This window comes from Passer domesticus, chromosome 4 (assembly GCF_036417665.1).
Source record: "Passer domesticus isolate bPasDom1 chromosome 4, bPasDom1.hap1, whole genome shotgun sequence".
NCBI classification, from domain to species: Eukaryota; Metazoa; Chordata; class Aves; order Passeriformes; family Passeridae; genus Passer; species Passer domesticus.
Genome location: NC_087477.1, coordinates 36,877,175 through 36,889,808, shown reverse-complemented (window position 1 = coordinate 36,889,808; position 12,634 = coordinate 36,877,175). Strand labels below are relative to the sequence as shown.

Here is a 12,634-nt window from a genome sequence, read left to right as displayed (position 1 = left end):
AGCGTAAATTCTGTGCAAAATAAAAAGAAGAGTAAAGAGTTAGCACCTCTGTTACCAGTTTCCAGTGGTGAATTGTCAGACACACTTCAATTCACATTATTACCTCAACTAATTACCACCTCCTGTTTGTAAAGTCATCCTGAATTTAAGTGCCTTTAACATGTGTGACACATTTACCCTGACAAAGGCCACATCAATTACCTGATAATCCCATTTGAATAATCAGCAATTACCAATAAGCCTTGCCATGGTGTTTCACCAACGAAAGGAAACTAGGGAATCACAGTCCATCAGGTTACGAGTGCTTACCAGCACAGTGTGCAGCCAGGAGGGGCCAAGTCACTGCAGCTGCACTGTCACAGCTGCAATGCAACCCTTCAAGATGACATTCTGCACTTCCCAAACACAAGAGTGCATGAAAATGCTCATGGCTTATGAGATTCCCCTGGTGTGGTGTCTTTACCCCATGATCATCACACACACAGACTGTGTAGTATAAAACAAGAGTGAAGCAACACTCCACATACTCAGCTGCTTATATAAATCACGGAATCATAAAATATGCAATATTCCTTTCAAGATGAACAAGTTATATCCAGTTTATAGATAAGACTGTGCTGTTTAGGAGATGTTTAAGACTTGCTTAACAGCTATAATCTCTGGGAGATTAAAAGAAGTCTAAGATGTGCTTACTTTAAATAAGCATATTCTGTTATTCTTTCATCCAAGATAACTTACATATTAATGTAAACCTAACTCCCTACTTAAGGGAGCCAAAAGAGGAAAAGTAGACACAACATGCAATTTGATTTCATTCATCATTGTTCTAGTACAGGCATGAAATTAAATTATACATTCAATAATAAAAAGGCTATATCTTTTTAATAGAAACAACAGCACTTCAAAAGTATTTGTTCATTTATGATGAATGACAAGCTCTAGTGATTAGGACTTGGGTTTTTAATGTAATGGACAATTTGATTAATCAAATCAGTCATATATACAATAATATAAGAGAAACTGGAAAAAATCCCAATCAAAATAGCTAACATATAATATCTAAGATAATTTGAAAGACCTGCTACGTTTATCCTTGGTATAATTCCACACTGTTCTCCATGATATTCCTCTACAAGAGAAATTAAGTCTTTCCTCAAATGAGAACACAGCAAATGTGTACATGGTGTGTATACATACAGATACATAGAAAATATTCATTTCAATGCCACAGGCTAAGGAGAAACATTCACTCCTCTGGCCAGTGTGAAGAGTCAGTCCAGAATCAATACACAAAGAAATCATACAGATAAGTTTTGCAAGAACTAGAACACAGAATATGAAAATAACCAGAGAGGAAAGAGATGACATAGGTGACACAAAGCAAAAGGATTTGAGACAGTCCATCATTTCATCAATTTCTAGACTTAAAAACAAATTTTATGCATTTTTTACTTCAACTGTTAAATGTAATACCTTCAACAGATGCTGAGCTCCACAGAAATAGCCTGTGCAGGACTACTATTTAATGTTTGTGCTATATTTCAGCATAAGGCAAAAGTCTAAAACTGTTTTCCATATGAGATGAGCTCAGTTGGCCAGAGCATGATGCTAGTAACACCAAATTTGAGAGTTCAATCCTGTATGGGCCATTCCCTTAAGAGGTGGACTTGATGATCCTTGTGGGTCCCTTTCAACTCAGAATATTCTGTGATCTGCATTTGTCTGACTGAATTTAAGCTACTTGTACTCTACTTCCCCTCATCATATATAGGAAGTTTTATTTTTCCTTACCAACTGAATACTTGCTCTGTAGCTGCTGAATACTTGAGGGAAAAATTTAATTGCCTGCTATGACATGTGGCCTCTGCTTTTGTATTTACAGCTCTGTGCAATATTAATGTGTTAAAGGCAGAAATACATTAAAAAATATAAAATAGCTTAAAAGTCACTGTACAGCTCACCAGAAAAAGAGAGTGCACTATCATAATACCCAAACTCTGAAAATCTGTACAAATATAATCATAGCAAATTAATAATAATCTGCATAAGAGAATGATTGAAAACATAGGTTTAATTTACAAAACAACTCGCACAAAAGTACAGGTGTCCAACAGACATGCCTTGTTTTCTGTTGGTGGTGGTTTTTCAAATGAGGAAGTGCAGTCACATTAAACAGAATTTGGCATGTATCCCATGCAAGGAAGAATCTGTAGCTTAGCTGACAGCCTTCATTAGCTTCAAGTATTTTCAAGATTTAAGAGCTAGCACATGACTCTTCCTACTGTAGCTGTATGAAAACTTTTATTTTGTGCTCAAAATCATGCAAAAGCACTTGCATAAATTAAATACCTCAACTGTCTATCAGAGATAAGAAAACTGAAGTACCTTTTTTTTCTACCTTTTCCTTCTTTTTCTTTTCATCTTCACCTTTAATTTGATCTTTGGAACTAGAAGATGCTGTAACTGCTGTAGGTTTTGGAACATCCTCTGAAAATGAAGCTGTAGAAAGGGTTGTACCAGGAGGAACTGCAACCTGCTTTACTAAAATCAAAACCACAGAAGTTAGGGGCAGTACCAGAACTTTGACATTTTTAAGTGTACAACATAGATGAAAAAGCAGAGAGAACTGAAAATTTTGCTTAATATACTAAACCACAACTGCTGAGTAATGAACCACATTACAAAACACATTTCAGAACTTAATCTATATGTGATTATCATGATCAATTAAAACAAAGTGCTTGATTACACATTTTTAAATGCGAAAAAGTCCTAAATACAACAAAATATATAAGCAAACAACATCTCCTTTTATAGCTGATTTCAACATCTAGTTATTTTTTCTACCAATTCCCTATTTCCCATTTGTTTAGTTTCAGTACTAGCTACTAGCTCTTGTCATACTGGAGACTGTTCCAATTATGGACAAAATCATTTTTATAGCATATTCAGATCATCCACCAACTCTTATGATTAACTTAAGAAACTGAGCCCTAATAAAACAAAATTACCTGCAGCCCTAACGTGATCTGCTGATATCTCTTTTCCCTAAATTCTCCACATTACCCTCAACAGCTCTTTTTAAACTGATGATACATAATTCTGGACATTGCACTCTCAATCTCACCAGATGGAAGTGTAAGAAGCATCTCTCTTCTACAATATGGTCTTCAAGAATCCCATCAAGGCTTTTAACCCAATAATTGTACAGGGTAAGCATCATCAGTGCACTAGGCAGTACCATCAAGGCTTCCTTTCCCAAGCAAGGATAGATGAGAGATCTTTTCAAGTTCCTTTCAATCCTTTAAATGTTTTATCATTAACAACTGATACATCCTTCTGCTGTCACCATGATGGAATTCTCCATTCTGAATACTTGTTTTGTTTTTCATTTCAGATATTTACTAACTTTCCTGAAGAACTGCACCTTGCTAGTTAATGCCTGTACTCTTCAACATGGAAGTGATTTGCACAAATTATATTCTTATAAACAGCTTTCTAAAATAATTTGAACATTAAATTTGTTGTACCAACAACCACTTGCTTGCTACTTGGGGTAAGTCTTTGTTTCTCAGGTTTTTGAAAAAACATCTTGTGATATTTTTCATCTTCCATGTCCATCTAATTTCTGTGCCCAACTACTTAGTCCTTTCAGATCTAACAAACATCTATTTCATTCAAAAGGAAAGATCTGAAATTAGTCCTACTACCACTCAGATGAACTAGCTAACTAAAGGAAGATGCACATCAAGTATTTCCTTTGCCATCATGGACCAATATACCTTGAGACCCTTCTCAAGCACAACAGATTCTGTGAAATATCCCACACCTGTCAAGAACTGCTGCAGACTAAAAGACAACAGAGAAATATAAGTAATGGTTTGATTTAGTACATGAAAAGGCCTTACTGGTGTCCAAAAGAGAAAAAGAATTCTCTGTATTCACAACATGTTAATCTCTTTGAAGACTGAACCTGCTTTTACAGCAGTTAAACATTCAGTGCAGTTAAACGCCGGCATCCAGATACACTGGATAATATCTTAAACAATTCAGAATTCTGATAGTATGGGTTAACAGCAATAACTCTTGAGGGCAGAAGAGGGCTTTTTGGCAATAATTTTTAAAGACAACAAAGTGTATCTGAAACACTTCAGTTTTGGGGTTTTTTTCATCTTTTTTTTTTACTGTGAAGTATATAATGATGGTACAAGCTGAATAGAACTACACAGAGGAGAGCAAAGAAAGAATAAGTCCAATGGAAGGCTGGTCTAAAGCACAGATTCATAAATTCAGAACACATTGTTTATAAATTTACATAACCACAGCTTTCCTAGTAAGTCCCTGGCCATCTGTACTTTGCACCATTGGCTTGATCTTTTCATACTGATCTTTCAGTCATGCTAGATTAAATATTCAAAGCAGCAAGAAGAGTTAGACATGTAGCAATTTCTACAGAATTACAAGGAATCATTATCATCACTGAGGTTCACGGCCTATTATGCAAGGCACTGAACAAAAAAATACAAAGAACTAGTTCCATGTTTGATTAAGTTTAGTATATAGGTCTGCAGCTTATTAAAATGTTGGAATCAAGTAACTTGTCACAGGCATGGAATCAGGGAAAATCCAGAATTTGTAAGAAATATCATAGAGTTACATACAGAACAATAAAAATCAAGAAGAATTAAGACAGTTTTGTGCTAACTACATCAATGTTGTATGAGAATAGTACTTTTTTTTCCCACCTCCATTTCGAATTTCTGCCTCAATCAGCTCCTGTTTCAGCCCTTCAATTTCTTTCTTCAGTTTAGCATTTTCTACACGGAGCTTTTTCTCTTCTCGGAGAGATGCTTGCAAGACTAGAGTTGACACATTTAAAAAAAAAACCAAAAAACAGATTTCAGTAACTAGCATCCATCACTTTGGACACAGAGGTTTGTTTTTAAAGAAAAGTGAAACATGGTGAGCCAAACAGCACAAAAGTGAAAACTTTCAAGTTTACTAGTACAGGAGTATATAATCAGAAATACTTAGTAATTATTTTCTTTGTTGTTGAAATAGACATTTTTAGAATACTTATATAATCAAATTGCCTCTCAATATACGATATTCTCAGTCCCCTAAACAGAATCACAAGAAAAAACCCTGAGAAACTACAAAACCCCCACAAACCACATGACAGCCAAGTGGGGCTACGATTGCAAGGTTTATCTTGGAGAACTTGAAACACACTTTAAAGGCTGACACACCAAATATTCTCATTTTCTCCTATGTGCATTTACTGTTAACCATCTCATTAACAGATGCAGCATAAGATAGGTAAATCCTTACTGGCTTTTTCCTTGAGCAGGGCAACTTGCTGCTTGAGGTACTCAATAACTTGATCAGCCTCTGCACCCTTCTGCTCCAGTCTGTTCAGCACTGCATTGTTGGCTGCCATCTTTACCAAAAAACGGGATAAAAACCTAGACAAAGAACAGCCTAAAATTAATGACTTCTTAATGCAATAACACTACTATCTCTTACCATGTCAAGCAGTTCTCAAATCAGTTGCTGAATAAAAAAATTTGCTAAGTGAAAAGCTGGACTCCTACCTCCTAATGCACAGTCCAAACAAAATGCAACGTTAAACAGAATCTCATGTTTGACAGCTGCTTTCAAGTGTTTTGAAAGAAAAGCTATTTTTCTTCCCAGCAGCAGAAAATGTGTTCTTCCTTCATGAAACAGGAAAAAAAAAAAAAATCTACCTTCTCAGAAAGAAAGGTATGAATACATGGTGGGGGGGCAGCAGGGGGGAATGTGGAAGCAAATAAAAGGGAAAAGATTGGACAGGAAAACACTGTATCCTGGGCTTAACTAAAAAAAAAAAAAAAAATTAAGTGTATATCAAATTTTATTGAGACTAAGAAAATGGAATCATGCCACAAAAATTTCCAAACGTTTCCAATAAATTCAGAATAGACTGAATACTTTATACATTGTGCTTGTGCATATATTAAGACTTTAGTGTTTTACTTTTATTAGTCATAATTCATGAGTATTTTTACTTTTCTCAGATAAAAACTACTTTTATTAGAGGTTTGCACCTTCAGAGTTATTTTAACACCAATTTTGATTGTTCAATTTTGCATCCACTGAAAAGGAAGGGCCAGCACACAGACAACAAAGAAGCAAGGAACACAAAGAGCACAAATAATACTGTCTAACCTTCTTTTATGGTATTCACCATTTACTAATATTTCACTAAAGTTCCAGAAAGTAGTTCTGCCTTGTGTATAGCCTTTATTTTTGGAAAGCTACCAAATCTGGCCTACCTTCCTTCTCAGGAACATTTGTATCTAAACACAAGACCTCAAATAGTGGCAACAGAAGGATGAAAACCAGTTACAATCACTCATATCTGCAGCAGTCAGTGTTTTTTCCCTCCCACTCAGTATCTAAATGAGAAAAGAATCTGTACTAACAGCTGCCTCCTCTGTAAATCAAGAAAACTGGTTACAGGTGGGAAGAAAAGATCTTTACAAGCAATGGTGATTTAATTCCTGTGAGATGATTCAATTTCTGTAAATTTGTCCATGAACAGCAACAAATGAAAGAATTTGTAAGAAAATGGCAATCCAGGCACATGTACTGGCTCCTCAACTTTATCAAAATCCAAAAATACCTTTTCTCATATCAAATTGGCAGATAACTTCCTATTTTATTCCAAGACTATTGTAACACTATGATCTAAATCTGGTTTTAACATACAAATAATATTCCCTATTGGGATATGCAACAAAAGTCATGCTGAAGAAAAAAGAGATTAGAAATAACTGAAAGGTGAACAGCTACAATCACACTCATGCCAGGGCTAACATACTGCCTCTGCTGCACTCTAAAAATCCACACACGTTTTATATCTGATCTTATGTTATAAATAACTCAAATGTCCACAGGAACAGATTTAAATTTTAAAAAAAAGTAAAAAAAAGTAAAAAAAAAAACAAAACAAAAAAAAAAACCAAAAAAAAAAAAAACCCAGAAAACGAACTACAATTAATCAGGAATAGTGTATTTAAAAGTTCCCAAAGTAAAATTCACAAATCCAGAGAGAGGTGTAATAATTAGATGATGCACGGGGTATCTTGCAAATGTGATGCATGAACCAAACTCCTGCCTTCTTTGCAATGCAATACAATCAAAGTCTGTTTTACACACACTGTTTCACTTAAAGACGTGAGAGTGTTGTGGCCATCACACCTTCCACTCATCCACAATAGATTTTTCTTTTAAAAGAAAGAAACTCTCTTGGAGCAAAGAGCAGAAAAATCTCCCCAGGACAATTAAATTCATTTTTATATCCAAATTAAGGTCTGCTAACAAGAAAATAATTTTGTTTGCATGGGCAGATTGAAAACAGAGAGTTTCAAAAAGGAAAACAGTGATTCCAATAAGTTCCTAATTGAGATGTCAAATGGAAACAGACATAAAACTATTATGGCACAACACAGCATAATACAAAGCCTGGGATATTACAGTCTGCATACCAGTAAGATTTCTTGCAAGCTACAAATTCTCTCAGGGGAACACAATACTAACAGTGGAAACTTTTCCAACAACAACAAAAATGCTACTAAAACTTCAAAGTGAACAGAACTGGTACATTTTATAGATTTTAGCCAAGTTGGCTAATGAACTGAAGAGCTGGAAATGAAGTTACATGATTACAATTTTCCCACTTGTCAAATAAATTTCAGTAAAGCTAGTATTGTAACAATAACACAAAGGAATAGGTATTTCCGATGCTAATATAAAAAGGCAACAGGCTGAAATGAACTGCTGCAGGAACAAACACAGGAACCTATACAGCAGAATGATAAAACCGTATCCAAAAAGGGCACATTAAAAGAAAGTAAGATCCACCCTTTATTGGAGAATACGAAAGACATTAAAAATACGAGAACTGCAACAATCAAAGGTTACAGTCAACTTTCTTTTTTTCTTTTTTGTTTATTTTCTAACCTTTACCCTATTTTCTTTGCCCTCTACTATCCTATCACCCTAACACAAAAAAAATCCTAAAACAACCAACCCTTATTGGTGATACACAAACTAAAAATCAGAACGAAAGCCAGAAATAATATAGCTTAAAAACCAGATCATAGCTCACTGCAGATATATTCTGACCTGCTTAGGAAAAAATGTCCCAAAGAGGAACTGAAAGTAAAGTCACTTCATCCAATTGTGCCTAATGAGCTCCTTTCCCTTGCTTTGAAAAACAGGTATGGTGTACCTACATTCTGGAAAAGTCCTTAAGTCACCTGCTTGCTTAGCTAAGGGAAACTGTTTTATCTCAGACCTCTGGGGACTGCTGTGTTATGTGCAAGACACTCAGGACCACCCCAAAAGCCACTTGCTCCCCTCAATGGAACTCAGTCTTGAAATGAAAGACTCAAGCTGTACAGTTATCCATTACATAGCACATCAAGCCATTAGAGCTGTTTCATTTCTCATAATTCCACCTGCTGATTAAGAGAGCTGCCCATCTTTTTTTTAAACTGAAAGCATTGCCTGATGGCATCTTCTAAGTAGCTGCAGTACCCTTGCAGGAGAAAACAGGCACTATTCTACTTTGCTATTCAAAAACAAGAAGTGTGGAAGTGTCCCCCCAGTGGCAAACTCTCTATAACAAATCCAGACTTCTCATGTAAGTACAAATTATCCCCAAATTTTAACGTGGTTTACAAATACTTGGCCTCAACTTTAGAATATATCCACATCAAAAACTGAACACACAAAAGATGCTAAAAATGTAAAGCTGGTTGTACCTTACTTTTCAATGTTGTCTATTGTTAAAAACAAGAAAAAGCCAAAATCCCCATAAAATTAATGACAAAATTTAAAACTTAAAACTCAAAAAATTAGTTTTGGAATCTATCCATAGTCCAAACATGGAACCAATTACTTTCCACTACTGAAAAGCAACCATTAAAGAGAAAAAAAACAAAACAAAGCCACAAACAAACAAGCAAAATAAAAAGCACCACCTGAAACTGGAAAACAACTGACTGCTAAAGCCTAAAAAAAATTAGCTCTGAGCATTTCTTTTTCCAGCTGGAATTTTTAGAAAGCTCGGTACTTTGAAGCTCTCAGCTTTTTCTTGCAATGCTGTGCTAATATCAACACAAAAAGATTACAACTGCGGGAGATTTAAGCACAAGTGCCTCCTTCTCCTCTCCCACATACACATTAATTCCTTCACCATAAGAGGGAACCACACAATGGCCCAGGTGGCATTTTCTGTGAGGCATATGTTTATGGTATGTTAATGAGTGGCTGCTAACCAAGACCTAAGATTTCATTTTCTCACTAGACAAAAAAAAAAAAGATCTGCAAAAAGACGTGCTGGCTTTTCAATTGAGATGATCTGTTCAAATCAAACAAAACCAGTGGCATATTCTAAAAGTTATCAACACCACAAAGGTAATTTCTCCAATGCTAACTAAAGTTCAATAATTTAAACCATATAAAAGTACTTAACGTAAATTCCTCTTCCAAAGCTTTTGGTCTTACATTCTAAGGAGATCTCAAATTAAACTCTTTTTCTTTCTTTGCAGAACTGTGGCCAACTTGTATAACAAAGTATGCTACTCTCTGTAAAAGACCAAGTCCCAACAATCACTGTTTCTACAAGAAGTGTGTTCAAAGCTTCTATCTGAGCATCTTTTTTGAGTATGGTCCTTTCTGGCACACAATCTTACAAAAACCCATAAACATAACAGAATGTGCCAGCTGTTTGCCAGATTCTGCTTTCCTGTGCTTTGCACTTCTATGAACTGTGAAGATACAGTAAACCAGATCTGAGAATCTCACATCACACCTTTTTATTCTGCAAGGTAAGGAACAACAGTTAGCAGATCAAAACAGAAGAAAGCAGACCAGAAGTATGTTTTCTTTGGCTGAACCAAAGTATCACTGCAACGAGGCAACTGTTGTAACTCATCCCATATTTTCTCATCTTGGAGACCACGCTTTATAAATCAAATCTTTCTTAAAGGTTCCTTCTAACTTCTGATAAAATTTTCTAGGCCTGATGCTGTCAGCACCTTTTGCTAATATTTAGAACACCTGATTTGATGATTTCACATTTTTGGTAGAAAAACTGAAGACAGTTTTCAGTTTTCAAACCTCCAAAAATTTAAACTATACAAAAAAATCCAAGCCAAAACACAGCATAGCTACAACTAATTAGTTCTGAAATCAAATCTTAGTTTTGACTTGATTGCTCCCACACTTCACTCTAAGTAATGCAAATAAAATCAGAAGCATTTCTCCACTGTCTTAGGGAAGCAGTGGCCTGAAACACTTTGTTACAAATTTTCAGTTAAACAGTTCTGTTGCTAAAACATTTTGGAAATCAGGTACATTTAGTAAGTTTCATGCACTTTTACTCATTACTACCACAAAAGGTTGGGTATTTCACTGGATTTGTACCTGTTATATGTTGTAAAACACAATCATGGCTTTTATACCCATACATCCCTTCTCAGGAAATGAATTTCCAAAAGATCATGCGATTCCACCCTTAACACACAGAAAACAACCAGATTTATTTATTGGAAATGTAGGTTTTCCACAGTTTTACACGTGAAAAAATATAATTTCTCAATTAAAAAAATTCCTCAATTAAAAAAAAAAAGTCTAATATGGAGCTGTTCACAAACAGTTTCAAAAAAATGTGCCTTTTAAATCCACATACAAACAGGCAAAGTTATCAATAACAACCAATATAATGCTGAGAAAGACAACAGAAGAATTTTAAGTATTAGGTACTTCTGCATTGCATTATTACCAAACCCATCATTTCCTTGTTATAATGGAGCAAAAAAAGACATAGTGCACTTACACTTAAATACCATTTCAAGCACACTTGAGGCATGCACGTGTCAGTGAAGATTTAACTACCAGCTCAACTCTCTTTCAGAATTAAATTTATTGTTAGCTCTGTAAGGGAAGAATGTATGTTTCCTGAATAGCACAAAGTTCACACATCTAAAAATACAATCCAAGGCCTTAAGCAAATGTGTGTAAGTACTCAAAATGTAGATGCTCACCCAGGTCTTTCTCCACATACGGCAAAGGAGACCTATCAAAACATTTTTGGCAGAACAATGGCAAACAGTTGAAAAGCAACAGCAAAATTAAAATTAAAAAACTCCCAAAAAACAGCCAAACAAAAAAGCCACAAAACAAAACGACCCCCAGAAAACATACAAAAGAAAAAATCACCCCCAAAAGAAACAAAACCCACAAAAATTTTTTAAAAGTAAAGAAAAAAATCAACAAAACAAAACAACTCCTAACCCCAAACCCAAACAACAACTGGTTTGGTTTTGAGGGTTTTTTTCCAAAATTTGAGCAGTACTGGTAGATTGCATTATAAAAAGCTGAAACCTAGAAATTATCAAATGAATCATCGTGTAACCTGATTTTTGACTCGCAGTACTAGACCAGTGATTCCCTGCCCGGTACTAGAGATTTGGGTACTACAAAAGATCAAATGAATTTTTAACTACTATCCTGGTATTTTTCTAAAAAAATAATTTTTCTAAATTTTATTAGGAAAAAAATAGAAAAATTCTATTTTTCTAAAAGAAAGAATGGTCTTTTTAATATGAACAAAATGAAGTTACAGACTAAACTGTTAAGAGGGTGTTACAAAATACATCAGCACAACTTTAAAAATTCATAACTGCAGGACATCAGATCTTGTCTCCCTTTCTCCCCAAACTGTACTGGGGCTTTAAACAGTCAAACAACCCGTTTCCGGTTGTTTTTTTTCCTTTTAGCTCTTAAATACAATTTATTATGCATTCCCTGTCTATAAGCTTCTGTGTGGTCAGTATTGAAAGGAATTTGCCAAGCACCAAATTAGTAGGCAAAGTTGCACATTTTTGCTGTATGTTATTTCAACTCACATCTTTGGCACTGAGGAAGTCGGAATAACTGCTTTGCAGATTTTCAAACACCAAAATGTCTAATACAGTCCATCCAAGCAGGAATGTCAGCTCTGTGGAATGATTTGCTAGCTCTGGAGACTACAGTCCAACCCTTCTGGCTGCCAGATAAATCAGGCTCCATCCCAGCTGCAGACAGGTCCTTTTAGTAGTCCTAAGAGCCTACCCCTCCCAGTTTTAAAGGGCTGTAAATAGTAAAAACACACAAAACTGAACTTTTTCATATTGAAAAACACTGCAGCATGAAAGAGATTTTTTAAACATATGATGGAACATCACACAACAAAAGGCCGATCCACTGGTACCAATTTTGAGACTACAGAAGTTACTTAGTAATGACTATTTTTAAATGTGAAGACAAGTCTGCCTTGAAAGGGAATGATGCACTGAAGTTACAAGTGAGTGGTAGCATTAGTGAGACAGGCAAAAAACAAAACTATGAGAAGCAATGAATGAAGAAGTAAGGCATAGATTACAACATATAATGAATGGAATTGACTGGCCTAATTTGCATTAAAATTGACGTCTTGGATTGATATGGTAGAGCTCATTAGAAACTCAATAGTCAGAAGTAAAAATAATTTAAATTCAATTTCAAAACTTTAGTTGGTGCCACATTGTATTAATTAACTGCA

The 12,634-nt window shown here is 35.1% G+C and overlaps 1 protein-coding gene across 2 annotated transcripts in view; it reads right to left on the bottom strand.

Moving 5' to 3' along the window:
* Positions 1-12,634, bottom strand: part of AIMP1 (aminoacyl tRNA synthetase complex interacting multifunctional protein 1) — a 31,036-nt gene that overhangs the window by 10,040 nt on the left and 8,362 nt on the right. For both annotated transcript variants that reach the window (XM_064417145.1, XM_064417146.1), the window contains 3 exons: positions 5,332-5,465; positions 4,746-4,859; positions 2,386-2,541 (listed from right to left, as the gene is read on the bottom strand). In XM_064417145.1, the coding sequence (XP_064273215.1) occupies positions 2,386-2,541; positions 4,746-4,859; positions 5,332-5,465 (404 nt within the window). The remainder of the gene's footprint in view (positions 1-2,385; positions 2,542-4,745; positions 4,860-5,331; positions 5,466-12,634) is intronic.